This window comes from Botrytis porri (assembly GCF_014898465.1).
Source record: "Botrytis porri strain MUCL 3234 chromosome Unknown BPOR_007, whole genome shotgun sequence".
NCBI classification, from domain to species: Eukaryota; Fungi; Ascomycota; class Leotiomycetes; order Helotiales; family Sclerotiniaceae; genus Botrytis; species Botrytis porri.
This window is the reverse complement of record NW_024066081.1, coordinates 1,026,734-1,053,198: the sequence shown is the minus strand read 5'-3', so window position 1 is coordinate 1,053,198 and position 26,465 is coordinate 1,026,734. Positions and strand designations below refer to the sequence as shown.

At 42.7% G+C, this 26,465-nt stretch overlaps 7 protein-coding genes across 7 annotated transcripts; 5 read left to right on the top strand and 2 right to left on the bottom strand.

Moving 5' to 3' along the window:
- Positions 1-685: 685 nt before the first annotated feature.
- Positions 686-1,039, top strand: EAF01_005644 (uncharacterized protein; the record flags this gene model as incomplete). Its single annotated transcript, XM_038913898.1, has 1 exon — positions 686-1,039. The coding sequence occupies one exon, from the start codon at positions 686-688 to the stop codon at positions 1,037-1,039; it is 354 nt and encodes a 117-aa protein (XP_038770347.1).
- A 477-nt stretch (positions 1,040-1,516) lies between these two features.
- On the top strand, positions 1,517-2,585 carry EAF01_005643 (uncharacterized protein; the record flags this gene model as incomplete). Its single annotated transcript, XM_038913897.1, has 2 exons — positions 1,517-1,556; positions 1,606-2,585. 2 exons carry the CDS (start codon positions 1,517-1,519, stop codon positions 2,583-2,585), a joined length of 1,020 nt encoding a protein of 339 aa, XP_038770346.1.
- Positions 2,586-13,439: 10,854 nt separating this feature from the next.
- On the top strand, positions 13,440-15,562 carry EAF01_005642 (uncharacterized protein). The gene is made up of 2 exons (XM_038913896.1): positions 13,440-13,911; positions 14,001-15,562. Exons 1-2 carry the CDS (start codon positions 13,566-13,568, stop codon positions 15,278-15,280), a joined length of 1,626 nt encoding a protein of 541 aa, XP_038770345.1. The 5' UTR covers positions 13,440-13,565; the 3' UTR covers positions 15,281-15,562.
- Positions 15,563-16,455: 893 nt separating this feature from the next.
- On the bottom strand, positions 16,456-16,659 carry EAF01_005641 (uncharacterized protein; the record flags this gene model as incomplete). Its single annotated transcript, XM_038913895.1, has 1 exon — positions 16,456-16,659. One exon carries the CDS (start codon positions 16,657-16,659, stop codon positions 16,456-16,458), a length of 204 nt encoding a protein of 67 aa, XP_038770344.1.
- Positions 16,660-18,393: 1,734 nt separating this feature from the next.
- On the bottom strand, positions 18,394-18,776 carry EAF01_005640 (uncharacterized protein; the record flags this gene model as incomplete). Its single annotated transcript, XM_038913894.1, has 2 exons — positions 18,394-18,455; positions 18,515-18,776. The coding sequence occupies 2 exons, from the start codon at positions 18,774-18,776 to the stop codon at positions 18,394-18,396; spliced, it is 324 nt and encodes a 107-aa protein (XP_038770343.1).
- A 1,680-nt stretch (positions 18,777-20,456) lies between these two features.
- Positions 20,457-22,044, top strand: EAF01_005639 (uncharacterized protein; the record flags this gene model as incomplete). Its single annotated transcript, XM_038913893.1, has 6 exons — positions 20,457-20,552; positions 20,648-20,717; positions 20,768-20,822; positions 20,895-21,088; positions 21,152-21,558; positions 21,646-22,044. The coding sequence occupies 6 exons, from the start codon at positions 20,457-20,459 to the stop codon at positions 22,042-22,044; spliced, it is 1,221 nt and encodes a 406-aa protein (XP_038770342.1).
- Positions 22,045-23,834: 1,790 nt separating this feature from the next.
- EAF01_005638 (uncharacterized protein) lies at positions 23,835-25,584 on the top strand (the record flags this gene model as incomplete). Its single annotated transcript, XM_038913892.1, has 2 exons — positions 23,835-24,093; positions 24,152-25,584. 2 exons carry the CDS (start codon positions 23,835-23,837, stop codon positions 25,582-25,584), a joined length of 1,692 nt encoding a protein of 563 aa, XP_038770341.1.
- Between the last annotated feature and the right edge of the window lie 881 nt (positions 25,585-26,465).

Below are 26,465 nucleotides of genomic sequence, written 5' to 3'. Positions count from 1 at the left end.
TAAGTAGGTTAGATATCCAAATTGACAACCACATCTGGCCGAACCAAATTCGAAGCTCTTCGTTCTTCGATACATTATGACCTCAATGTTACTTTATCCACTGTTCGTGTAGATCTGAATATAGACAAGATCATTTACATACCTACCTAGGTGTAGAGTATGACTTCCCATGAACTAAAATAAGATATTTTCAAGGTGAGTATCAAAGGCGAAGATTGTTCCAATTTGGTTTAGCTTAGCTTGCCGCCAGACATCGAGCTCAATAGATATTGCTGTCGCACTCTCTAAACGCTTTCACCTTCTCTTTTTCATATCAACTTCATATGAATCAGTGCCAAACTGCTATGTACTTTCATAAAATCGAGCTAAAAGTATTTGCTAACAATCAATCACAGTTTCCGCTACCATCAGAGCGGGAAACTCCAATCATGATAAGTCTATCTTGCAATCACGCTGAAGTCAAGTCTGCCTCATCATGCACCACTCCTGGACTTGACCAAGTCAATCTCAATCTTGCTTAGTATACTTCCTAGAACTTTCAATCCAAGTAACTGCTAAATATATGACTAGTGGATTGTCCTAGACGTCAGCTTTGCAGGGTCGTCGCAAATCTTATCAAGGACAACAAACTCGATATGAACAATATTCACAACGGTGTCAATGACATTCAAGAGAGAGAGAGAGAATGGAATTAGAAGCTCTACTCCAAGTCCTTGACTGCCTTTCACTTTATCAAGCTCAACAAATTATCATAGAAATCCTTGAGAAGAATCTCGTCGTCAGGGAATGGATGGTAACGTACTGGAGACCGCAAATGATGGAGAGTGGACCTGGGAATAAGCTGTATCATACGAAATATGAAAAATGGATCGAGGAATGTGATGTTCTATATCTCCATATCATAATCAGACGCTTGATTATTGAAAGTGGTTTCATCGAGGAATCCTTGAAGAAGAAGTTGTTGGTTGAACAAGAGGATGGCACATCTGCAATTCGCAAGTTCGAGCTGGATACCATCAAAGACCATCCATCTGGATAGAATCTTTGTGTTTGGTTTGGTCTACATGAATGATATTTCTTGTTACTGCGCGGAAGACTCCTGGTGATGGCCAGAAAGATGTATCACAAAGGCGATGCTGACAGTTAGATTTATGAAAGATGCGGCACAGTTGACTACATTACAAAACAAATCTACATCTATGTCCTTTGCACAGCATAATATGTTTAATATAGTATTGAGATTGTTAGTGACAGGATGAAAGTGAATATCAACTGTAAAATTCCCAACAAAGTCCGAGCTGCTGGATCCAATACACAAATTCATTATTATACCTATTTAAAGATTGAAAATTTCTCGAGTTTTCATCTTACCCTCCACAACCTCAAACACAGATCACACAACAAAAATTGAGCTTTCAGGTCACATCTACAGAAAACATATTTAGGTCGTCAATAAGGCATCTTTCTCAGTGCAATATCAACTTTTACCTTCAAGTCATCAAATCTATTATACAAGATGGCACGTACAGCCGCCGGACGTGGAGTGATCGCTTCTGGTATGTGGCACCCCTCAAACAAAAGTAAAAATACTAACAAACCAACCAGCCGCAAAACTCCAAATCGACGAACTTGAATATGTCATCGCGCATCTCATTGCCACCCGCAATCTCGACATCTCCAGCATCCGCCAAAGATCCGAACGCATGCAAGCAGAAATGGTCGCGCGACAAGAAGAGAGACAAACCACCATGAGCCGAATTGTCGCGGCGCTGCGTCTTCTTCCCGGATATGTATTTCGCCAACTCGTTTTATGTATTCTGCAAAATAATCCTTTGAATCAGCAATTGCTGGTGGAGAATTGGGAGCAACAATTCAATGATCTGGATACCGAGTTTGAGGGGGATCCGGTCTTGGTTGATGCGCTTGCGTTGTTTGCCTATATGAATGCGAAATCTTCGTTGACTCTCAGATTGATCATTTCGTTTATGGCGGGGAATGATAGTACGCTTCGTGGGTATTTGAAGAGGACCCTGTTGATCACGAAAGAGGATGGAAGTCTTGAGATCAGAACTTTTGATCCGTTTGAGAGAGCGCCATCTCCTGTAGTTGAGTTGGCACCGAGAATTCCTAGGATGTTCTTGCAGGAACCTTCTGAACATCCTGTTATGGTGGATAACGAACAGTCGATGCGGGATACTTCGAGTGATTGGGAGATTGAGGAGAAGGTTTTTGTGCGAGACGCTTCTGATGATTCCTATGCCAGTGATACACCATCTTTTCGAGAAGAAGCTTTGCCGGAGTTTGCTGAGGTCTTTGATCTCGGTGATGAGGCTTCTTTGAGGGATACTTCGAACGATGGGAATGTGGAGGAGACGGTGTCTGTGCGAGAGACTTCTGTTTCTGAGGACTCGTGTGTCAGTGACACGACACATTTGCAAGAAGAAGAAACTTCAGATTTTGTTGAGGACGCATCGGAGCTCAGTGATGGGTCTTCTCTGGGAAGTACTCCTTTAAGAGAACCTTACGAAGTGACGGATATCAGTGGCTGGACGGATGGACAGGAAGCTAGGTTTCGAGCAAATTAGAATTTGGGGGCTCTGTGAGGTGCAGAGTATATTTGTGGGAGTATTTTATGATCACGAGAGGAGATACCTGAATCCGAGATGGATAATAATAGAGTTGGTAGCATAGAGATGGAGTATAGGTTAACGTTAATTGTAGATTCTGTATCATGATGCTTGTATCTTTTGTATTCCTGATGTTCATGCTGAAATTTTGTGTGCAAGAAACTGACAAGAGTAGAGTGAATATCGAGAGCAGAAAAATGCTTGAATGAGGTTCAATCCCTTGAAGGGGATTAAAAACTTTATGATACCCTCAAATTGGGCTGAAAGACACATTGGTGCATGAATCCTTCTAAATCTAGGAGTTATACTAGGAGCATGCACGAGAGACTTCTCCGGGTTTGCTCAGGAAGATGATGCTATGGCAAATAAGGCAAGTAGATTGAGAGCAAGTAACCATTGGAGACTCCTAATTTTATATCCAACATCTGTCGCATAAAAGCCCAGCTCTATCAGTGGTAGCGTAGAAGTGAAGTTGTAAGTTGTCTCCCATGAAGTAGATTGAACGCTCTTTTGAGACTTGTCAGAAGTGCAACAGAACTTCTACCATAATTCATTGATCATGCCTCCACAAACCCATTTAAGTAACTCATCTCACATCCATCCATCCATCCATCCATCCATCATCATTCACCAAATCTCCACCTTATCCCCCAAAATACCTATTCATCCCATTCACTGTCATCCCATCTATCATCTCATCTCATCTCACCATCTCCATTCACCTTCACGCCCCACTTCCAGTCCACCCATCCACTTCCATCCACAAAACCCCAAAGCAAAAAAATACCTCCTCCCATTCTTTTAATAACAACTCTCCACCTCAGAACCAAAAATAGCAAAAGTTCAGCCTATTGGCTTAATCTCCCAATGCGTTCCACTATCAACGTGGACCATTGTACCTATTCGCATCATTCCAATATTAAGCAATATTCAATACCACTCCGCCAAAGGTGATGATGTTTTTGGATACTGGAGGGAGAAACTTTCGATTTATATCTTACGGATTGATGTTCGGGTGGTAGGTGGATGAAAGATGGGTGAGATGAAGCAAGGGTACATTATGAGTATGAGATGGATGATTTGCTGTTTCAGAATTGTAGAGTTGGCTTTGCGGAGATGAAGGAGCATTTGAAGGTGTATTTAAGGGGACGATGGTTGGAACTGGTCGTTCTCACGTATCTCGGATTTATATATGTAGCTACTGCAACTAGCTATCCGCCAGTGAAGGGTAAAAATCAAACAAAGAGACTGCGATCATGATAAATCGGGAGGCACTGACCCACGATAATATCTTCAAGGATTGAAGAATGCACGTGGATCAACTGGAAAAGAAACTTGAGTGATTGGTGTGTTCCTAGAACTAGGTAGGTAAACAACCTTAGGAAAATGGGAAAAATATGTCTAGGAATTGATTCCTCTCGCTTCGGACTACCTCGAGTGATAATCTCCTCTTTAATGGTTGCGAATAACTTCACATCTACCAATTTGGGATTGTTTCTATTGCAATCGCTTTAGCCTGGTCTAAGACCTTTACAGATTTCATATGGTACACTGCTCACTCATCAACTATCACATCATGCATGACTCTATTTGATACCTCACAGTTGGACTCCGAGAAATACTCGGGTTTCAATAACTACCTCCATCAATAAAGAAAACCTACCTATCCACCTCGACTCTCAATCACCTCATCCCCCACAATCTCCCCCATCACGTTAGACCTCCACCTCTCGACCTCATGAATCCGACCTCCGACTATCTCCCTTACGGCCGCATCTACGTAGTCCCTTCCCACTCTTATCTCCCATCTCATCTCAACAAAGAAGCATCTCTTTCCCCTGATTCTGAAATTCCAGATCCATCGCACACGCGCACATTACGCTCTATGTCCGACTCCAAAGTTTCCGTCTGACGAGCTCGTCTGACATGAATCTAGAATTGATACAAAGAAGTAGTGGAAACTTGCTGCTTTACCACTTTGAAAACAATGATCAGGAACGTTCGGGAATAAGAGGACAAAGGGATCTTAGATACTTGCTGCTTTATCAGGGAGTTTAAAGGAACCAAGTCGAGGTAATTTATGACGGAAGAACGGATAGAGTGGTGAAAGAGCTGCGGTGAGCTGGTCGCGGAATTACATGATAAAGTCCGAGGTACCGAGGGTTTGAGAAGAAAGGAATTCAAGAGGTAGAAAGAAAGGAGCCTCGAGGCTTACAAGATGAAGAAGAGGAAGAAATAAAGAAAGAAGCGAGGAACAGAGGTCATGAAGTATGATTCGATCATTCGGGACAGAATCCGAGCCTGTGAACAGATTTGCTTGATGTTGGAATAATGGAACGGTGTATGTGTGAAGGGGATGAGAATAGATAAAGGCCGGGGAAACCGATATTGGTTTGTGCAAGTGATGTTGTGGATGGGATAAGTATGGAAATTGAATGTAGACTGAAATGTAGGTTATGGAGAAATGGAATGAGTGGGTTAGATGAAACTAGAGCTAGAGAGTGACTTTTGAACTAATAATATGCATTATGATTTGTAAATGACGCAATGCAAGAAATTAGATCATTTCGCGGAAAACTATAAGAATGAACAAAGGATGATGGAATGTTTAATGGAAGACGGATAGTAAATATAAAAGCCATCACGTGAGTAAATTATTAGAGGGAACTTGTGCAACTAACATCTGGATGGAATGCATCCCGAACCTCGTGGAAAATGGGAAAATAGAAGTAATGACCCCTTATAATCAAAATCGAAAAGCTTTTCAAACATCGCTGCGGAAAAGGAGGGAGAGAACCGGTGAGTCCTACAATCGTGATAACAGTAATAGAGTGCAAGTTGCAATGTAATCTTACCATCAGGGGAAAATGAAAATGAGGTACCTCACCCATTGAACTGATCTACCTGGTACTGCAATGAACTGCTAGCGAGAGAAGCCGACCCACATACACCATCATGGTAGAAGCTCCAGTAGCATTAGAATCGGTCACTCGCGCCCTATCATGCCATAGTCCACAAAACATCATCATAGAACCTAACAACAAACGCCCTAATGTTGCACGTCTCAAAATACTGGCGACCTCTTCAGAAGATCAAAGCTCCATTCAATAAGTGGCAGTCAAATACTGCGATGATTTATTCTGAGACTTATGGAAAAGTGGGGTATAATGTCAAGTGATGTAAAAATGACAATGGCTGCATAGTCGGCCGGCTGGTCTCGATGATGGTCGGAAGGCTTTTAATAGTTTTACGGACTTTCGTGACGAAAAGCTTTAGTTTAAAGCCTGTGAACTATGAGGTATATTACTGCGATTTATTATGGAATTTAAATATCAGATTGTATGTGTTAAGAAAATAATATTGTTTGATGCTCTGAACAAAATACGAGAGATTTGAAAAGACCAATTAGACGCACACGGTTTTCCTAGTGATCAACTTTCCCCAGAAATCCTATTTCCAAACAAATTAGCAGATACCGAAAGACTCTTTCTTTCAAAGAAACACAATTTTGCACATCTGAAAAGGCCAGTGACCTTCTAATAACCAGTTCATGACTCCTTACTAAAAATCCATCAACATCAGTGCCCATCATCGCCCAAAGTAATACACACGGAATACAAAGAATTTCCTTTAAAAATGGAACAGGTCGCATATAAGGCTTCAGCTCAATCCCACTTACGGTCTCTAAATGGGCCGTGTAATCACATAATTCAACACTACGGGTTCAAAATGAACTGAGAATTCGCAGATCTTATTCGCGGCGCTTACATCGCGCTCATATCCGAGATCGTCACAATTTTTCTGTCTACCAAGCTCGATGACAGATGTTGCCTCATTAACAGTCGGGCTTTTTCGAGATAGTGATTGAGGAAAGGAATTATTTTTAGATTCTTGTGATGTAGGATTTGATACCCGGTTGAGTGGGTGGGAGTTACCGCCACAGCCACCATAAAGGTTATTTCGACGGCCTTCTTGGCAATTTTAATTTAGATATTTTGTTTTTATTGATGAGCAGAGTAATTATACGGAGAAAGGAAATGAGAGGCGGTCGGGGGCCTTTTAAGATATGCAACAATCATTTACATTGCTTGATCTAGCTTGGGTAGCCAATGCAAGAGAACATTTGTTGCATGTCGTAGCATAGTCATTTTCCGTTCTCGAAGTACAAGTGTAATTTTATATTAGAGTAAAATTCTAACGTGGCGAGTGGAGTGCAGTAGAGATGTGACAGGCTAGTGAAGGTCAGTAGCCTTTGAGATATGCAACATTGTATTTTTTTTACCGATCACTCGAGTCGTTGATGAAGCCATCCATAGATCAAACACTGGATGACTCGACTATGATCTGATTGCCAATTTCTGATCGTTGACATGATTCCATACCGTGCGTTCGATTTAATCATTCAATATCAATTGAATATTACATGATCAGCATTTGGATTTCTAGACGAGATGAATCCACTTGTGAACTTATTTCGAACAATCACGACAATGAAAAGTTTGTTGGATAACCATATCGACCGGGCATAAAATCTTGCGGCAATGGAACACTTTCCAGATGCATATGAAAAGATAAAAGATGCACATTTTGACCAGCACACTGTGATTCAACGCGCCACTGATACTTCCAGAATGATTCGTACTATAGTATGATTAGCCAGCTCCATGGATCCCAGATTTTGCTTCTCCATATACACGTGCCTCTATACTTAGAAAGCAGCTGCTCCGACTGTTGCACGTCTCAAAAGGCCGCCGACCTTTTGAATCCCCATTTCCTATATCATGAACAACTTAGGGCTCAGTCATAGTAATAGATCAACCTAGCCTCAATTGCGGCCCCAAGCAAATTAATTTGGTACCCGAATATTTCAGTCACTTAAACGGCCTCAATTTCCTTTTTACTGGCTTTCAGCTTACCAAAACGATCGGTTCTGATCAGATGTGTAGCGACTTGCTCAAACCTTTTTCACCAAGTATATCTAAACATCCACAATTATCAACGTCTGAAAGCGTGAGGAAGTGATCTTCGAAGTCTCAGCGGCACTAGGATAAATCTTTTAGGTGGTGCTGTGGTTTGACCAAATATTTGGCCACCCATTGGAAGAAGCCACCAAATTCACCAGGAATTAAGATTACTTGAGCGAGACTTGTGGTGGTGGACATACGGTGCTGGGTATTGTGGGCAAAATACGAAGGTGCAAAATAAGAGATCGTTGGACAAAAATATAAAGCTGGTCGCAATGGGACAAGAATGAAAAAGAAAGCCTGAGTTATGGAAAAGGTGTGGCAAGCTAGACGTGATGGTTATCAATTGGTATTCGATATTGAGTCAGAGGATAGAGGCTTTGAGATGTGTAACAATAAACTCTCTTTGGTCTCTTGTACTGTTCCCACCGAGTCTTGATACCCCTTGAAACATACACGGAGATTTGAAAAGGATGATGAACATGAAATAATCAAACGCTTTCTCACGAGAGTACCTTTTGGAACACTAATCTCACTTTTTTTTGTGACTATAGTATGTCCAATTGCCCGTATTACTGATGTTTCAGTTGAACGTTATTAGAATGCATCAAGATATACTCAATTTTAAGAATTTGTAAAATCTAGAGCATCACAAAACTCAGTCATCTCTTCAAGAGAATTAGAATCGATAAGATCATACTTTAATTGATCTACATTAACTAAAATCACACAGTGGGTGAAGACTGGCCTTGCTGTATCGCAAAAGATATTCAAGGCAAACAAACCAGCAAATCAAATGAAGTCAAAATGAGGGAACACCACCAAAGATATCGGTGTAAGTATGTACTGATGTAGTAAAGTAAAGATTTTCTCATCCGAGCTATCACATGCAGAGTATCCTGAAATTGATAATTTGTAATACTGAAGTGCTCTTAGTTGAATGTCGCCTTTGACACGTCGGTAATTCTTGTCATCACCAAAATCATGAGAAATTTTTTTGCGACATGAGCCTCGAGATATGACACAAACTCACCTCGAGACTTCTACTAGGTAGTCGCCGTGCGCGAGAGATCTGCATATCTTCGGAGCGCAATTCTGACATTTCATTGTTGAGATGGATCGAGACCTCGGGAGAGACCTATTGTGTCCACTTACAAATCTTATCACGTACCAAACGACGATAGACAGAAAACTGATGGCAGATAGGAGCCTGGAAATGAGAGTAGGAAAGGCCACAGACCTTTTCAAGATATGCAACGATCTGTCTTTCCCCAAGAGCATTAGGCAGGTATTATGTGTGGCATTCTGAGAGCCTTTTAAGCACTTGTCATCGCGCCTCCACGAAGACCTCGCCCATAACCGCATGGCCCCACTACCAAATCAGAATAAAGATTTCATGCCCAACTCATTGTCCATAGAATAGAGATGTGGCCGGGGCCATCTGAGATGTGTACCAAAACTTCAAAAATCTAAAGGTGGGCGAGGACGATTTGCTTTTAGCTTTCAATATACGCCTTGTCCCCACAACAGCCGTGATTCCTTCAATATGAAGTCTCTAAGTGGACCCCTCAGACGAGTATATTGATGCGAGGAGGTCACAGACCACTTGAGATGTGCAACAAATTACATCCTCTTCTCTCGGGGGTTGCTTCCTTTTTCGTGGAAGTGTCATCTATGTTGTCTCGTTGATTTAGTGTTTCAGTGATGGCCCATTTTGAAAGTCAAAGAGTAAGAAATTGGCTCGTAAACGGAGCTCATTCAACTGGAAATGTCTTCCCCTTTCTTTCAGGTCGCCGATTAAGAGATGCAACAAAACCAGATGCCATTGAAAAGAGGTGGATAGTATGTTTCTCCTAGCTCTGACACGCGGTACCGCTTCGGCCTCAATCGCACTCGCCTTTGTACCGGAGGATCCTGTTCTTGAACTCTGTACCAAAGGCCATCGCTGACCTGGCATAGGTGGAAGAATTAATCGAATCGCCGACTAAGAGATGCAACAAAACTTGCCATTCATTCAACTCCTGGTCGTCCCTTATCCATAGCAAGAAGTATCATGACTCGTGAGGTTGATGGTAATGATTAAATGGAGTCGTAGATTGAACTTTCATTCTACCAAGTGGATACTCGGCGACCTTTATGATAGGCCATGTGATATTAATTCAGAAGTGAGAAGAAGTTTTCAGGTCGCCGACCTTTTCAGATCTGCAACAAAACTCTGTCATGACGGTTTGGCGGTATCATCTAGCTCACATCCACTTAGCACCGGATCTCGGTACATCTCACTAAATCCCGTGAATGTCCCATCAAGTTTACCCTTGTCGCCGACATCAATCCTATGCAAGGAATAACCAGGTCGCCGACCTTTTCAGACGTGCAACAAATCCCATTCTTACCTTTAAGCAATCAACGTTTAACTTCTTCAAGATGAAGGATCCGTGAGAATGTCTTGGACTATCGTAAATATCGGCTGATCACCGAGATCAGACTTGTATCTTTTCCGGAAGTTTCTCCGAAGCGAAGGAGCGGTCGCCGACAAGGTCAACACAAATTTGAGTACCATTGGATGAGATTTGTCGACGCCAAGTCTCTGTTTCTGTTTGCGTCTCGCCTTAAGGAATCAACATGGCTCTTCGGCGTTCTACGGGGAACACAGTACGGAGTAAACGATCTTCTGCAGCCTCCCGAAAGTGACAGGTATCCACTATTCTTGTCACCCGTGAAACCTTGGAACCCTTTTTGACCGTAGGTATCAGCCACTACATTCAAGCCACACTTTCTGCATGAAAACTTCCCGTGGACCAACTCGCTGTTCCTCCCAACTACCTCCAGCTACCTCAATCGCTCTGATACCTTTGAGCAACTCTCCTCTTTTCCATAAACGCTCCCCATGTTGCCACATCATCACGACCCCATTCACGACCATAACCCATAGTATCTCAATAATACCCAATGATTAAATTGATGCGACCTCCGAAGCGGCCTTTTTTTTTCTATAGCGTGATATCCTTGCCGAGTGGACCTCGGGAGCTACAGGTGTCATGTCTTACAATTTTCCCGATAATGAGGTCGGCGGCCTTTGAAGATATGCAACATTCCCTACGATGGACATTACTTAGAGTGAGTAAGCCGGGGTTCAACGAGCGGTAAAACAAACTGTGCTCGGGGGTAAGAGGGAATGGTAATAAGTCAATTAAGAGATCTTTCCCGCAACCCTTGAAGCTACCGTGTTTACTGTCTTCTATCTTTAGATCTTCTTTCGCATTCGCTTCCATACCCTCACATTTTCCAAGTGTGTTCGCTCACGAAATACCTTGCCAGTGCAAGGCGAGGGTCAAGGCCATCTGAGATATGCAACAATCGCGGGTTTCCTACTCTTCATCTGTTGTGATAGGCGCAACTGTTTTCAATAGTCTGTTGAGGCCTCTCGCTCAAGGTGGTCGCATTCGAGGCCGGAGTGGAGAAACTCTTCTGGCACTCCATGTTGATGCCCAATGGTAATCAGTTCCTAGCGTAGTGTCCATCTAAGATAATTCTTACCTGCATAATCTCTTCTGATTTACTCCACCCGAGAACATGGCTTGACCGAGGGCGACCCAAATGAGATGTGCAACAAAGTCGATGTTTGCGTCTCACAGACTTGGCTGGGGTGTTTGTGTAGTGCTAGCAAGCGTTTCCCTTAACCCAGACCCCTTTTTATCTGTGTGGGCTAGACGCTAGCAATCAATGGCTTCTTGAGCTGGACATCTACTTGCTCTCACACTTTATCTCTGAGCAGATAGTGAGGTGGTAAACATACATTCCTACAAATCCGAGTCTCAATAGATTACATATTCACTTTGATGGAAAATATGCCCCGCAATCCCGAGTACAAAAATATGAGAAAGAGGATTGAACATACACTACTATCGCTTCTTCGCCATCGATCGAAAAACGAAGACAGTCCGGGATTTGGGTAAATGGGCTTTGTGTCTCTAGTAGCCTATCAGTCCGTCAAATCAGGATACTAATCTCACGAAATGTGTTGAAAACTCATTAGAGACGGCTTATTATTTTTAGAGCAATTTATCAAGCATTCATGCAGAAATTTATGGTAACCCCTAATGCCTCTATCGGTAGTGTAACCTTAAGACGAAGTATAGCATAAGTTGTCTATTCGAAGGAAGGCAATGTGCTTTGATATTTGCGCAGCTTCCATAAGATCAGACGCCGCGACAGGAAGACCACTTCAAAGGCTCACAGTCGGTAATAGGCGAGACCAATAGCCCAGGTACCTAGTTGTTGACCGCAGTAATTCTGATAACATAGTGGCAAGAGCATTGCTTGCGATGGTATAGGTTGAAGTGAAGAGCAAACCTCATGGGTTCGTGGAAGATCATCAGTGCCAGTTGTCCAGGGAGAATTTCTGGCCCCAAGACCGACCGAATTGGTCTTCGGAGCCAGTGCCACAGAAGAATTACTCGGAACTGGAAATATTGACTTATCCCGTCCTTGGGCAAAAGAGTAACTGTGAGAGAGTGAGCCCCTGGAGCGGTAAAATCGCCCAAAATAGCTGCTGAAGAGATTTTGAATCCCGGAATGAAGCAAAAGTATCAACTGCTTTTGGAGCTATCAATGCATGTCCAAATGAGGCCGGCATGTCCATGAGTTGGTCACTGGAGTCGAGGTTTATACAGGGGATATAGACCTAATCACTTTCTGCGAAAGCAACAGATATAGTTCAGCCAACAACAAAGAGGAAATTCAAGAAATCCATGGTTCATCTTTCTTGCTGAGAGATTTATGAACAACAATTGGGGTGAACGGACCAAGGGCAATCTAACAGTGGAGAGGAATGATTGTGGTAATACGGATGTTTAGATTATAACAGCCTTCTATAGCAAAACTCGAGCGCAGAGACCTCAGTCATTCTTAGGTCACAATCTCTAATCTCTAAACAACTTGATATCAGTTGACTAAAATTCTTGGTTGTAAACCATACATCGACTTCAGCGTTTGTAGGATAGGGGCTGGAGCATGCTGGGATAAAAGTCAGTGTTTTAGAATAAGGGAATATACCTGTCAAGTTATGGTATACGATACCATTGCTTCAATGGTACAAAATAGGCTGTAGTGCGGTTTATGACCGGGCTTTCATCAAGATCCAGATGATCTCATCGACACACCGGAACCCAAAGCAAAACAGAAACCGAACTGGCGATACGCAACTACGATGTACCGACATATCAAGAAGATATTGCTTTATAGATTATTGTGCAGAGTCTCAAAGGTATGACTAGGGTAGATATGAAACTTGACTTTCAGCTCTTATTGAGACCAGCGCTCTACAAAGCTTGGTTAAGAAACATAGCACTGCCTCGAATCACGTGATATGATCATATGGTAGTCATGCTGACCAGTCGCCCTGTAGAGCAGACAGATCAGAAGCATCGAGTAGAGTTGCTAACATGACATTCGAATCATCGTTAGACTAGTCTTATGTTTCACTCCCGAGGGAACATATGCATCGATATGTCAATATGCTGATGAGTATTTAGAATTACCTTCCCAAGCTACTTTCTGCGACTAAGGAATGAGAATACGAGGAGCTTCCTTTATGATCGATCCATCTGGATACCTCCAATTACCTTTCAAAAAAGTACAGCACTAGATGCATTCTGGAGAAGAAGGAGGAGATGACCGATGATGGTCTCGATATATGGTGTGTATTAATGTAACGTTGAATGCAGTCAACGTTAGAATAAGCAACATTCTTCAGATCTTCCAAAAACGGTACCTACCTACCGAAAGCCAAGCAAATCAGTTCAAGGATCAACCTTTAGTTCCGATTAGTCATAAAAAGCAAGTTCTTCCATCTTATCAAATAATCTGTTTGTCCCTCCAAAATTTATATTTTCGATACCAATAACTCATTTCAAGGCCTAGTATATACAAATTATTTCTGTCATATCCCCAGATTTTTACTAAATCATGCGATATGTCTCAAGATTTATCTGCCGGCGTGGTAAATGATCCAATATCGATTTCGTACGAACTCAGATCCAACCCTCACCATAATATTTCTGATCTAAATGCGACTACGGATACTAAAGAACAAGAAGCCACTACGGCTAAGATGAATTTGGAATCATCCACAACTCAAATGTTGGATAACGTATCCGCATCTGCACCAGATCCACAAGGGCTTAATGCTCCAGACGTTCATTCGCAATCATGCCTTGGCCTAGTCGAAGAATCTGCCGTTGATAACGAGTCAAAGTTGATAATCGATACGGCAACGGCAACAACAGGAGGGGCAGTGATTGCGGAAAATACCACTTCAGGTAGGACAACCGCTAATGTTTTAATCTTTGCATCATGTGAATACTCTGTAGTGGAAAGTACATTCTAATCATGCCTGCTTCCCAAATAGTCGTACCACCAATACCTACCGTACGACCACTCGAAAATATAAACGCCCCGACCGAAACCCAGCCCTCTACATCTGCGACCACTGCCACAACCACAATATCTCCTAATACTGAACAGCATTGTCAATCATCAAGAAACTCTATTATTATAGACCCACAGACTTCAAGCAGCAATCCTACTGCGGATCTCGCGAATACCCCGAATAAAGATATGAATGTCGTCAAAATCAAAGCAGCTCGTCGGAAAATGGCTCGCGTCAAGGCACATCCAAATGCCTTGACAGTCTATGAGGCTGAGCTGACAAGTAAGGACAGGGCGACTCAAAAAGAAGCAGTTCGGCAATACTTGGAGAAGAATGTGAAGCAGGACTGGACTTGGACCTGGCCAGCTGAAGAAAATGAACCTATGGATATAAAGGATGCATTGCTTAAGGAGCCTTCTTTGAATGAGCTCCAAGTTGCCAGTACGGATAGCCCTGCGTATAAGGAAGAGTGGCGAGAAAGAGACGAGTGGGAAAGCGATCCCACCGAGAGCGAGAGTGAAGATCCTAGTTCGCCCAAAGGGCCCGTCAATATCAATTCTCCAGACAGAGAGAGCCCTTTCAGGTTTGACAACCCTGATGGTGTAGGTCAGTTGGTCAAACAAAGAAGAGCTGCACGAAGACGCCGACACAAAAAGAAGCTTGCCGCGGAAATGGAATGGAACACAGGAGTACACTGTTATGTAGAAAGACGTGATGCATGGACTTGCGCCCGAAGTGTCCCTCCTCCATCTGGACGGGAACTCCAAGGCATCGAAAATTTACCAATTCATTCAAATGGAAATTCACGCAAACCTGTGGATGATTCATCAGACTCAGAAGGATGGGATACTGAAGTGCCAATTGCCAAATCTCTACTACCACCAGATAATGCAATGAGAGCAAGCATCACCCCTCAAGCTTACAGCACCATATACGACAAAGTTATCCTACAATCACTGACACCTAGTTGTCCTATCAATCTATCCGATGTCATACAGAGCTGCGTGCAAGGATGGAAACGGGATGGTGAATGGCCCCCTTCTTCATCTGTCCCTGAACCTGGTTTTGCGGCGAAGACAAAGCAAAGGAGGTTGAGCATGCTGAGCATGTTAGGGCTAAATGGACCCGAAGCGAAGCCAATTAGTCCTATGGCAGAAAAAAGTCCACAGACGCCAAGTTCAATCAAAAAGGGGTTACAAAAGTTCTGGAAACGCGGAGACAAAACCAAAGGTACGCCTGAGGGTGGGGCGGGAGCTTAGAATTTTGATACAGAAGAGCTACTGCATATATCCTATCAAATGGGTTTTAAGGGAATGGCATGGCATAGCATAACCTGGCGTTAATGAAGGGCACTCAGGGCGATATTCGGTATGAAGTTACGAAGGGCATGTTGAATAAGCGGATTTTATGAGGCATAATCACTGTTGGATCAGGTTGTCGGGCTAGCATCATTATTATGAGATTACCTCCGGACTATTAATATGATCATTATCTTCTAATATTTACTTTAGGAGCTTCAAGTCAATATCTTAGGCTTCCTCAGATTCGCCCTGCCTTCTTGCTCATGAAACTAATACCATGTTCCAAGCCTAACACAAATGCGCAGCTTTCTTCAAATAACAAACACAAACGTTCCAGCACAAATCACTTCACTCCCTGTATGAAAACTAAGATCTCCCACTTACAGCGCTTGTGTTTTATACGATTCACTCCTGCTACTTCTGCTACCCCTACTCCTACCACTATTCCCACTTTCATTCACACTCCGTTCAGCATTGGTATGTGAAAATGCATGATCTCATACCATATCTCGCAATTTGGGCTGTGGCGGTAGTTTGTTAAAACGCGGGAAGCTTCTGGGTTGTGGTAAAAGGGGAGGATGGGGGGGAGACCCAGAAGAAGGTGTGTTGTTTGATGTTGGGTGTTGATGGAAGAGGGAAGAGGGCAGTTGAGTATTTGTAATGGTATTTTCTTATAGGAATGCTATTGGGGGGAGTGAGCAGCTGAATTGTGCTGACTACTATGCTTTGGAGTCGGGGACGTTTTGTGGGAAGATGGGAAGCAAGTCCTGTTCACAGGTAGTCAAAGATGCGTGGAGGTAGACAAAAGAGACTTGCTGGGATTGAAACTGGGACTGGATTTGTTGATCTTTTTTTATAACTTTTTTATCGTACTCGAATGGATTTTCAATATGAGGATGATTCTGTTCTGAAGGTTCGATGGGTTGGGAGATTTGTTTCGTGAGCACTTGCTCCCGTCTCCCCCCTCTCTATCTATTTTCTTCTTCCTTTTCCCCTTTCTCTTGGATATATGCTTTCTAATCTCGATGTCTCCTGATCTTCCCCTTATCTTGTCCTTCTTTTCTCTCCCCTCTCGCAAATAAACTCCTCAACCAATGACATCTCATAACTCCCATCCGAGAGGCTTTATCTTTTTAATCAGACATGTGGAAGAGAGTCTTGATCATTGCAATAGATATCTTTACAATATACTTGATATCGAAATTATCCAGATATGCCGTCATACCCTGGACGAAAGTAGGTTCAAAAGCATCTTCTCTAAGCTCCCACAACTTAGGTTCCGGACTGGGCTGCGGAAGCAACACATCGGATTTAAAAGGACCTCGTTCCTCATCCATCTCTTCAGACTCTTCAACCCCCAGCTGGAGCTGTCGAGTCCAAAACGGACGGCCGGGAGGTTCCGTCAAGCGGGATTGGAGAGTCTCGTAAACATCAGTCAATAACTAGACGGCTCCTTCGTTTGTCCAATCGTACCCTATTCCAGGGTTTATCCGCATGCGAAATTCGAGATTTGATCCCCGAATATCTTTTTTTGGATCATCCATCAATCGCGCTTCGCCAATTTACTCAATCGATATCTTCTCGTGTAAAGTACTTTGAAGAAGTGCCCTAGAAATCCTAGATCGTTTGTCACACTGATATAAGCTTTCCATGCCGCTTTTCTGGCCTCTCTATTGACATGAAGGAGGGGGAACATGAGATATTTTCTTTTGAGGGTAGCTAGACGTCGGAGATGGTGAAGCTCGAAGGTATTCGACCAGTTGTGGGTAATCTCCTTTCTTACGATTCCACCCACCTCGTTATTGCTAAAAAAGATGGTAGTATCCTTAGCGTTGTTGGTATAGAAGATTTTTAGTGCTTCTACAGCGGCATTCTCCCAGATAACACGCTGTACTTCGGGTGGAAGTCCTGAGAAACTGTGGATGTTTTCTTTCTGCTTGGCCAGTGCATGAAAAGTTTGAATATATTCAATGGATAGGGTCGAGAGAAGGGGCTGATATATGAGTTTGAGGTACAATTACAGAATCTGGATAAACTTTGAGGATGTCTGATGATGAATGGTAATTGTGATAGCTGATGGTGATACATGAAGCTAGTGGATTTTTCTGACAATTTTGATGGTAAACTACCCAGGTAAGATACTGTTCAAGGTGTCATGAATCATTTTTCAAGCGGAGTGGTTGAAGCTAGTATCTAGTCAGTTACACCCAGTAGTGCAAATTTGGCATCTTGGATTTCATTACTGATTAGCGCTGACAAGTTTTAGTCTTGAATTTGGGTTTGCCTTGAAGGAAAGAGCCGCCGATGATTTGGATGTTAGTTGGGACTGGAAAGTCACTTCCTCGAGAAGCTCACACGAGGTTTCAGCAACTCAAAAAGATTTTCCATGTCGACATTCTGAGCGGTCTAAAGTCCAACAGGTGGCTGATCGGACTTGACCAGCAGGCAGTCTTATCTACACTTGTTCTTTCATTCTTTCGAAGCAGGCTTGAGGCAAAGCAAAGATAGCATTTGCAGCGTGCCAGGGACGATGGTTACAAAGTAAAGTCACAAACTTATTGACCAAATGACATACTTCAATCCTCTCATAGCAGTACAACTGTACACCTTTCCAGGGCAAGGCTAAACGCAGGCATGGAAAGACGCAGAGCGACACGGCAGTTTCACATACACAAGCTCCAAAATTTACCCATTTAATTGAGACAACTAACAATTCTTGAGTCACGAGCGTAGCAATCACAGAATCTGTCACTGTCAGGCCAAATCTTTATTAGATTCATTGATTCTTTCGTACCACTGTGAGACTGAACAACCACCACCGCACACACAATGAGTATTACTATTAACCCCTGAGTCTTCTTATCCGTGTAAATCAGTGTAAAAGGAGCAAACTTATCCGACAAATCTGCAGCCATCTAATCACCATCGTCAGTATTCTCAGCCTTTGCCCCATCTCGAACGTTCATCTCATCTCACTCTGCCATCTCGTCTAATAAATCTTCTGCAAGTCTTTTATCGATTTCATTCGCTGTGCTTTCAGAGCTCATCTCATCCCACTCTGCCACCCCCTCTTATAAATCCTGTGCAAGTCTTTTATCGATTTCTCTCTCTGTGTTTCCAGAGTTATTCTCATCTATAAAATTTATCAGGCAATATTCTTCATTGACGTTCATCGACGGGGACTAGACTTACCAATAGATTCACCAACACAATCTCCGTCACTCAAAGTGTATTCATAAAGAATTGGCAGTGACTGCTTATCTCTTGCCGTCTTGAACGAACGGTGAAATTTTGGATCCCAAAGCCTGGGTCTCAACTCTTCCACTGGGACTATATCCGTCACCATCCTCTTCAATGCCCCATACTCGTCGAAGATGTACTCAACTTCTAGCTCTCTTTTCATACAATCAATGCATCTTCTGTCATCAAAACCCCCACCCCCCGAACATTTCATTGAGTTTTTTGACCTCGTTCCAGAGGTCTACGTACTCCAGTTCAAGAGGATTGTGGATATTGTACGTTGAGCTATCGAATAAAGGTTTGGATACTTTGATACAACCTTCAACGACCGCCTTCTTTTTCATCACTGAGCTTCTCCGAATTTCGAAGTGTTTTTAACGACTTGAGTGGATCGCTTCCCTCCAAGATTCTATCGTTGAAATGGCCATCTTTGAAATCGGCAACGGACGGGGTTTATACCACAGAAAATAGTCTTTTGAAGGGCATCCTTCCAAAAACAAGAGATCTCTTTAGGACTTCTGTGCGACATAGTGGGAAAGTCTGGCGAGAAACTATTAAATTGCAAGAACAGTTGTATGCTGCGCAAAGATAGTGATGTTGACAAAGAATCATGAGAGCTTAGAAAGGATGACTTACAGTTGATCTAAATACACGTGTCTAGTACTATCAGCATGAAATGATATCAGAGTGATAAGCCATAGTGGCGAATCAAATATAGTGTCAAGTGCAGCCTCGTCATCTAGCTTTCCGTGAAACAATTTTGGGGCCTGTTTCTTTCTGTTTGTCTGCATGTGCATGTGTTCTGTTTTTCTTCAGATTTGAGATAAAGGTCGCATGATATAAAGAAGCTACTGACTTAAGTCATACTGATCGAAGAGTGATATAAAGATCGAGAAACTTCCTTATGGGCCCGCAAAATTGTCTCAATTTCTTCGAGTTTTTAACTACAACAGCAAAGTAAAGCTGCCTAAATCGTGATTCGTGCAACCTCTCAACTTTTTCTCGTGAAGCAGAACTACCTGATAGTCATCTCCTTTCATCCATGATTGCTTTTTTTGTTTCGTTTGGTTTTCTGAAGCAATTCAAATGCAGAGATTGATCAGTTCCAAGATAGCACAGGAAGCACAACATATGCAGTCAATCAAGTCGCCATTGTTATGTTCATTTCCAAATGATCCGATTGGATTGTTCTTCATATTCCATAGCACTTCTTCATCGACGTGCCAGGAACAGACGGAACATGCTCGTTATCATTATACCACGTATCCTGAATCCTACAACATGAATGGTCACTTCCAGAAAAAGGAATGATCCCAAGTGAGAACTAGATGCGAGCTGCATTGGAATTACCTCTAGTTTGATATGATATCATCTGCTAATGTCATGTTGGTATTAGTAGAAGGCTATACACTGAGTTCAGAACTTCAAGTATGTTCAAAATAAACTAGCCTGTATACAATGAGACAAACATGAACCCCAAAAACCACCCATGTCGAATTTATATTTGTCAATCTTGCATTATTTCTGCACCCCAACGGCGTAATCGGCACTCAAGGCGAAGCTAGGAGTTTGCACAATTAATTTCATCGTTGAAACATCTGCCGCGGTAGTCCGCGAATCTAATCTTACATGTAAATCCCCCCAGGCTGATCCTGCATGTCATATTATCATGCAGTGGCTTATCTTGAGCTTACGCGACGAGTAATTCAGGGGGATTGCTGCTAAATCGAGTTACGTATGAAATCAGTACGATGTGGTTACACGCGGCTAAGTCTTTATGGGGGCCACTCCTCTAACCGAGACGGTCAACCGCCTATGTTGTTATCCGCAATTAATTTTTGGAATGAACGCTTTCCTTCAGAAAATCTTCAACATGAAAAGAAAGAGTTAAGAAATGCCGCCGCGGAAGCAGCACAGACGCGTTAGCGCATTCCCCGCGATAGAAGAATATGGAGAAAGTACGCCGACTTCGTCAGTTCCAAGTCCACCCGTAAGAGGTTTGAGGAGAACTACTTTTGTGGAAATATGGCCGAAAAATTTATGTGAAATTCCCTGATTCTGAAGGTTTACTAACAGATTTTGTAGAATGGTCCCACCGAAGTAATTCGAGGAAAGATACCAGAAGATCAAGTTCCTAGCTGGCTTGAACAAAATGGTGATGTGGATTTATCCATTTGAATTACTTATGTTCTGACGTTTTTATAGATGCTTTTGCTCATACAAATAATGAGACATCAAAAATGGGTGCTCTAAGACTGCTGTTTGTGATCTACTCAATCACATTAAGCGTGACTTTATAATCTTGACGCTCGAACTAATCAAAGAACAACAGATTTACAAATAGAGCTTTGAATTCCGATAAAAAAGCTGTTGGGATGACTTTCGGTGATAATACTCTTCAAGTGATTATGAATCGCCTTCAACTTCCAGCGGCGTTTTCTCAGATGTTGGCGCCGGATCAAATTGAACCTCCACGATTCTCTCACAACACTTTATTTGATACCCATGGAAATCATTTGGGCTTGGGTACGTCTTGATTGAGACTCCCGAACTCACTACTTGTCACTAACATAAGCTCACCATTGTCAGCATTCGCAATTCACTTCCATCGTTGGCGTCTTGAATCCATCACTCTTGGTCTATCTTACAACCAGAATACCAAAGTAACCACTGCACTTCTCCTAGAGAACTCCAAAGATCCAACCCATGAGTCGTTTATCCACTACATCCTATTACAATCCACATACCTTACCCATCCGCTCTTCCTTCCTCTAATTCTCGCTGAGCTAATGCTCGACACTCACCGCACGCAATTAGATCGAACCACATCCTGCCTCCGAAACCTGGAATCCGCAATCGGAATCCACGATCATGATTACCATTCCGCCTCATCTCCTTCATACCGCACACCCGATAGATCGCCCCTCCCAGACTTCCCCTTCATCTCTCGCTCGCTAAATGGAGAATCCATTCGTCTAGCCCTCTACGAAGTAAAAGTAAGATCCAACATTCATCTGCTGCAAACCATTCTCCGCGGTCCCTATTTCACAACTCTTCTCCCGATGAATCGACGCATGGTCTAGATGGAACAAGCCAACATCGCCCTCCGAGAAAAATGCGAATTCCTTCTCGGCTGGAACGTCGAATTATCCTCTCGCATCACTGGACAGAGACGAATCGTGAAAATCCAAATAGGTAGCGTGCAAAATTTGCTTATGCAACGGGAATCGAAAATTACTACTTCGATGATGGAGGCTCGGAAAGGTGATGCAAATGCGATTAAGACGGTTGCGTTTCTATTAATGGCGTTTTTACCGGGTGCGTATGTTGCGGTATTGTTTAGTGGATCGATGTTTGATTGGCAGGCGGAACGTATGGGTGGTGTTTTGAGTGAGTGGTTTTGGTTGTATTGGGCGGTTGCGGGGCCGCTTACGGCGGGGGTATTGGGGACTTGGATTTGGTGGTGTAAGCCTTGGCTGTGAGGTATCTTGAAAGAAGATGTGACTGCTTTGTTTCAATATTGATGATAGTTGAGATTGTTTTATTCGGTGTTAACTTGGGGAAGTTGTGCAGTTCTTTTCTTTTTAAAGAATGCCGTGGAAAAGCAAGTAGGCAGAGTGCCTAGAATGGAAATTTTTCTTGTGTGTATACTCGCTATTATTTCACGGGTTGCCATTTGGCGATTGTCCTATAATCAGTATCAAAATAGAGGACTTTCAAGCTTTTCAATCAATAGATTTTGTTTTTCACCGCGAATGGCGTATTTGAGTGTTTTCATTGCCAATATCACTATCACTGCAGCACCGTTATGACCGCAAGCAAGGTCCGAATCTCTCAAACATGAGAACAAACTTGAGTGGATATTTCGAACAACTACAACTGACATTTCGCAGGGCACACGTGTTGAAAATACGCCCAAGATAGAATCCGCAGTATTTCTCAAGGTTCATCTCATCTTCCGTGTAAGTAAAATAGAAGAAATGAAAGATTCAGTTCTTGCGCTCAAATGAGATGCGACGAGTATGGATTTTTTGTAGGGTGTATGCTCTTTGCCGTATCGGTTGTGAGAAGCAAGGTGTTCGGCCAGATTCATAAATTTCTGTTTCCTACTTAGGTGATAGGGTTATTCTTGTTTCAATTTCAAGCTTTTCTTTCTTGCTTTGTTGCATTCTGTTTTATTTTTCTGTGATTGTCTGGAAGTACAGCAACTACTCCATTAATCAGAAGTAGGCAAGATTGCATTAGACTCTGATTGTTCTGCCATACAAATTGGAAACTTACCTTTGTGTTTGTGCTCTTTAGCTTATACTGTGGGACTCATGGCTAATATCTTGAACCAATGAAGATTTTTGTCTTTCATTACTATTAAATTGCATTTAGACAACTAAAATGGATTGGGACATTCGAGCCTCAATGTCTAATCATTACCCGGGCCTTACTCATCTCCTTTCAAATGTAGCTGAATGGGATGAAAGCTCTAAACTACTTGTCCACTGGAATCTCCAATCTCCAAAATCTACTATTGGTAAGTATAGGCTCATGGCCATGACCAATATTGCTCACATACTTGACGGTCTTGACCAGATGTCTTATGAAATGATGCATGGCGTGGTTATGAGTTCGAATTGGGCCATCTTACCATATTGAGATGAAATTGGCAATATCTAACTTATCTGCAGCAGCTGCTACCGCTACTGCTACTGCTACTGCCACACAAATCTGACTATGAAATAATAACTAAAATCGAGTAAATCGGTAACTGTAAAGCTCAATTGGAGGCTGGAGTACGGAAGTAGTAAGCTAGGGCAGTACTATGACACTCTCCACGATTCTTAAGTTGATACAAGGTAGTAGAGTTCAAAGGCTAGCATGCACCAGTACTGAAAGAATAATATGTAGCAATGATGGTCCAGTAGCCTGCGCTAAATTTCAAAGCGCTATAGAGTAGCATCTTTCCAAAACCTGAAGTTCGAATACTGTAATGCACATCGAGCGATTCTCTACATCAAAGAGATAAGTGTGCATTGATGAGGACTCTGGATGGGTGGGCAAAACAATCCAAGGAAAAATCATAATTCTACACTTGATGAACTGTTGGTGATCGTAAATTTCCTGAAAATAGTGAATTTTTCTTAGTTCAGTGTTCGAACTAATTTGTCTTACCATGTGACATCAAAATTTGAATGTATATTTTATGTGCGGTTTGTTCAACCCTCGACCCTCGCACTTCCACCTCCACAATTTTTTTCAACAATCTCAAATCAATGACAAAATGAACAACTCATCAGGCAGCTCATTACGCAAGAGGAAGAATTCCGATGTCAGCGAAGACACATCGTCAACTCAAAGTAAAGTAATCAAGCTTGAGAATTCCGATAATGTCGAAGAGCGCGTCGAGGATAATCATGCCGAAGCTACCATGACGCCTTCAGTCAAGTCTGAAAGATCAACTGTTGAAGTAGAGGAGTTCGATGCGCGATCGCATATTTCGGAACTTTATAGATTTATCATCAGTGAGCGTGCACTTGGCCGTAAGTGCATGACTGACATTTTTCATCCCTAGCCATGGCTGACTAGAATTTGATTTAGGTGCCCCTATGAACATTCAAAGACTTATTAATATAGATTCCGCGTCCAGAAACTTCTATGCGTCGTCTATACGTGATTGGATTGACCAGGAGCACAACGATTTTTTGGAGCGATATAGGACCAAACCAGATAGCAGAACAAATTTCAAAGGAACTCGGAAATACCTTGCGGACATCGGCAGACTTTCACGCATGTCTCGTGGGCTTTCTCTCGCATTCGAGCTTGCACTCTATCTTTGCGAGCACTCATACTTGGCACCAGACAATGGCAAAATTCCACGTACAAGCCGAGTCGCCTGCGGCCCATGCGACTCTCTAGTACATAAACTCTGCTTGAGAATGAAAACCGAGTATCCCAATTTCGAGCCGGAAGTGCACCTGTCTCGCATAAACGACCAACGGAAGCATTTCGAGGCAGATGATGACGGCCTCATACCACACTTGTTGCGAACTGGAGACCTACTAGTAAGCTGGGTAGAAGGACCTTCTGCTGCTCAAGCTATTTATGATAGCACGAAGGAACTGATATTGACCGACTATAACCATATAGTTGAAAAATTGCAATCTGCTGTGGCCAGAAACCATAGTAGCTCTTCACGCAACTCAAATGTCCCTGGTCACTTGGTTCCCAGCGTGGAAAAGAGCCTTCCACAGGTCAAACGACTGTTATCCATGGCTACAGGCAAAGGACTGGCTTTTGACCTGCTTCTGTTTGCTGGTCGGCACTCGTATGTCGAATGCAAAAAGGACCCACTTGGTCGTAAGGTGACTGAGAATTTTGATCAGGCTGCCGATAATCTACTTGTCCAAATTTCAAACGCTATCAAGGAGGAAGATCCAACTTTCAGGCCTGTTGATGCCATGGAAATGCTTATCGAGGAGATCGAAACTACTGGTCATATCGGATATTTCCCACAATCTTACAAACTCTTCTCGTCTTGGATGCCAGAAGTAGGAAAGTCTCATGCACGAAAGGACTACGATGATCTCCACGCAAAAATCAAAAACGCCCATGCTGCTGTTGAGCGCAGACTCGAAATTTTCGTCAAAGATGGATCTCGCCCAACAGTGGATCTGCTTGGCAGGAAGATGGTTGGATTTATCGAAGATATTAACAAACTCAGCATGAAGTTGGGAGGGCTACTTCCTGCCATAGAAATCGCGTTGTTTTTGGGCGAGTGTTCATATACAAAAATGGAAGGATTGGGCCCGCTCTATGGCTGGGATAGTAAAAGCTCATTTCGTTGCAAGAGGGACTTCGATTCTCTGGGAGATAATTGCCTGAAGGAACTACTTCAAAGAGTAAGAGATGCCAGCTTGTCGTTGGATAAGGATTACTACGGGCGTTTGAAGGAGTCTGTTGATTACCTCAGACCATACGGAATCACTACCTACTTCCCGTTGTCCTTTGAACTCCTCCGCCAATTATCTTGAAGGAAGTCATGGAATTGCATCTCCTCTCTTCACGACTCAAGCTAGTCGAAGCGTGCTGTTTACAGGACATCATCAGACGAGGATACAGGAGTGCGGTACTTACTTTTCAGAATCTTGAACTGGCAATGAAATGACATGGGATAAGGCCAAACACATCTGATGATAGCAAGAATAGATAGCTATGATTGAAGTATTTCAGCGATATTAGCAAAGCGCAGGCCAGGATACTGTGTCAAAAGCCATAATAATTAATTTGTTTCACCTATTTTCAACAACTTACAAGTATATCAACTCAAGGTACCTCTTGTCAATGCAAAGTGACCACAGTGTATCTAAGAACAACCAGTAATCAATGGACAGATGCCAAAACTCATGCATATCATAGAGGAGTGAACTATAGAGCTAGAGAGGCGGTCTCTGTCCCAAATTTATATTAGCTTAGAGCATGGCCATTTTGAACTCGCTCTGAGCTAAGATCAACAAAAGTCTTGTCTCACTATCCTGTGCAAGGCTGTATATTGCTCTAGTGAAAATCAGAACCTCGCCGCAGTCTTGGGTATTTGAACCGCGGGCAAGCAAGTAGATCCTCGTTGAACCCACCCACCCCTCGCCTTCGATCGAAGAAACATAAGCTGATGCCAAGGAAGAACTGGTTCGGCTTCATGGATTGCCATTTGATGATCTTCCTTCAAGAGCTCATAGCTCTCATAGTTCACAGCTAGATGTGAAGGAAGATCTTACACAATTTGCAATGAGATCATATCATTAAAATGCTTAGTATGTGAATTTGAATATACAATGGAGTATCCTCGTAGGTAGGACAGTTGAATATAGATTGATGACTGTAAAAATTGGGTTGTGGAGGTTTGTGGAGGTTTGCG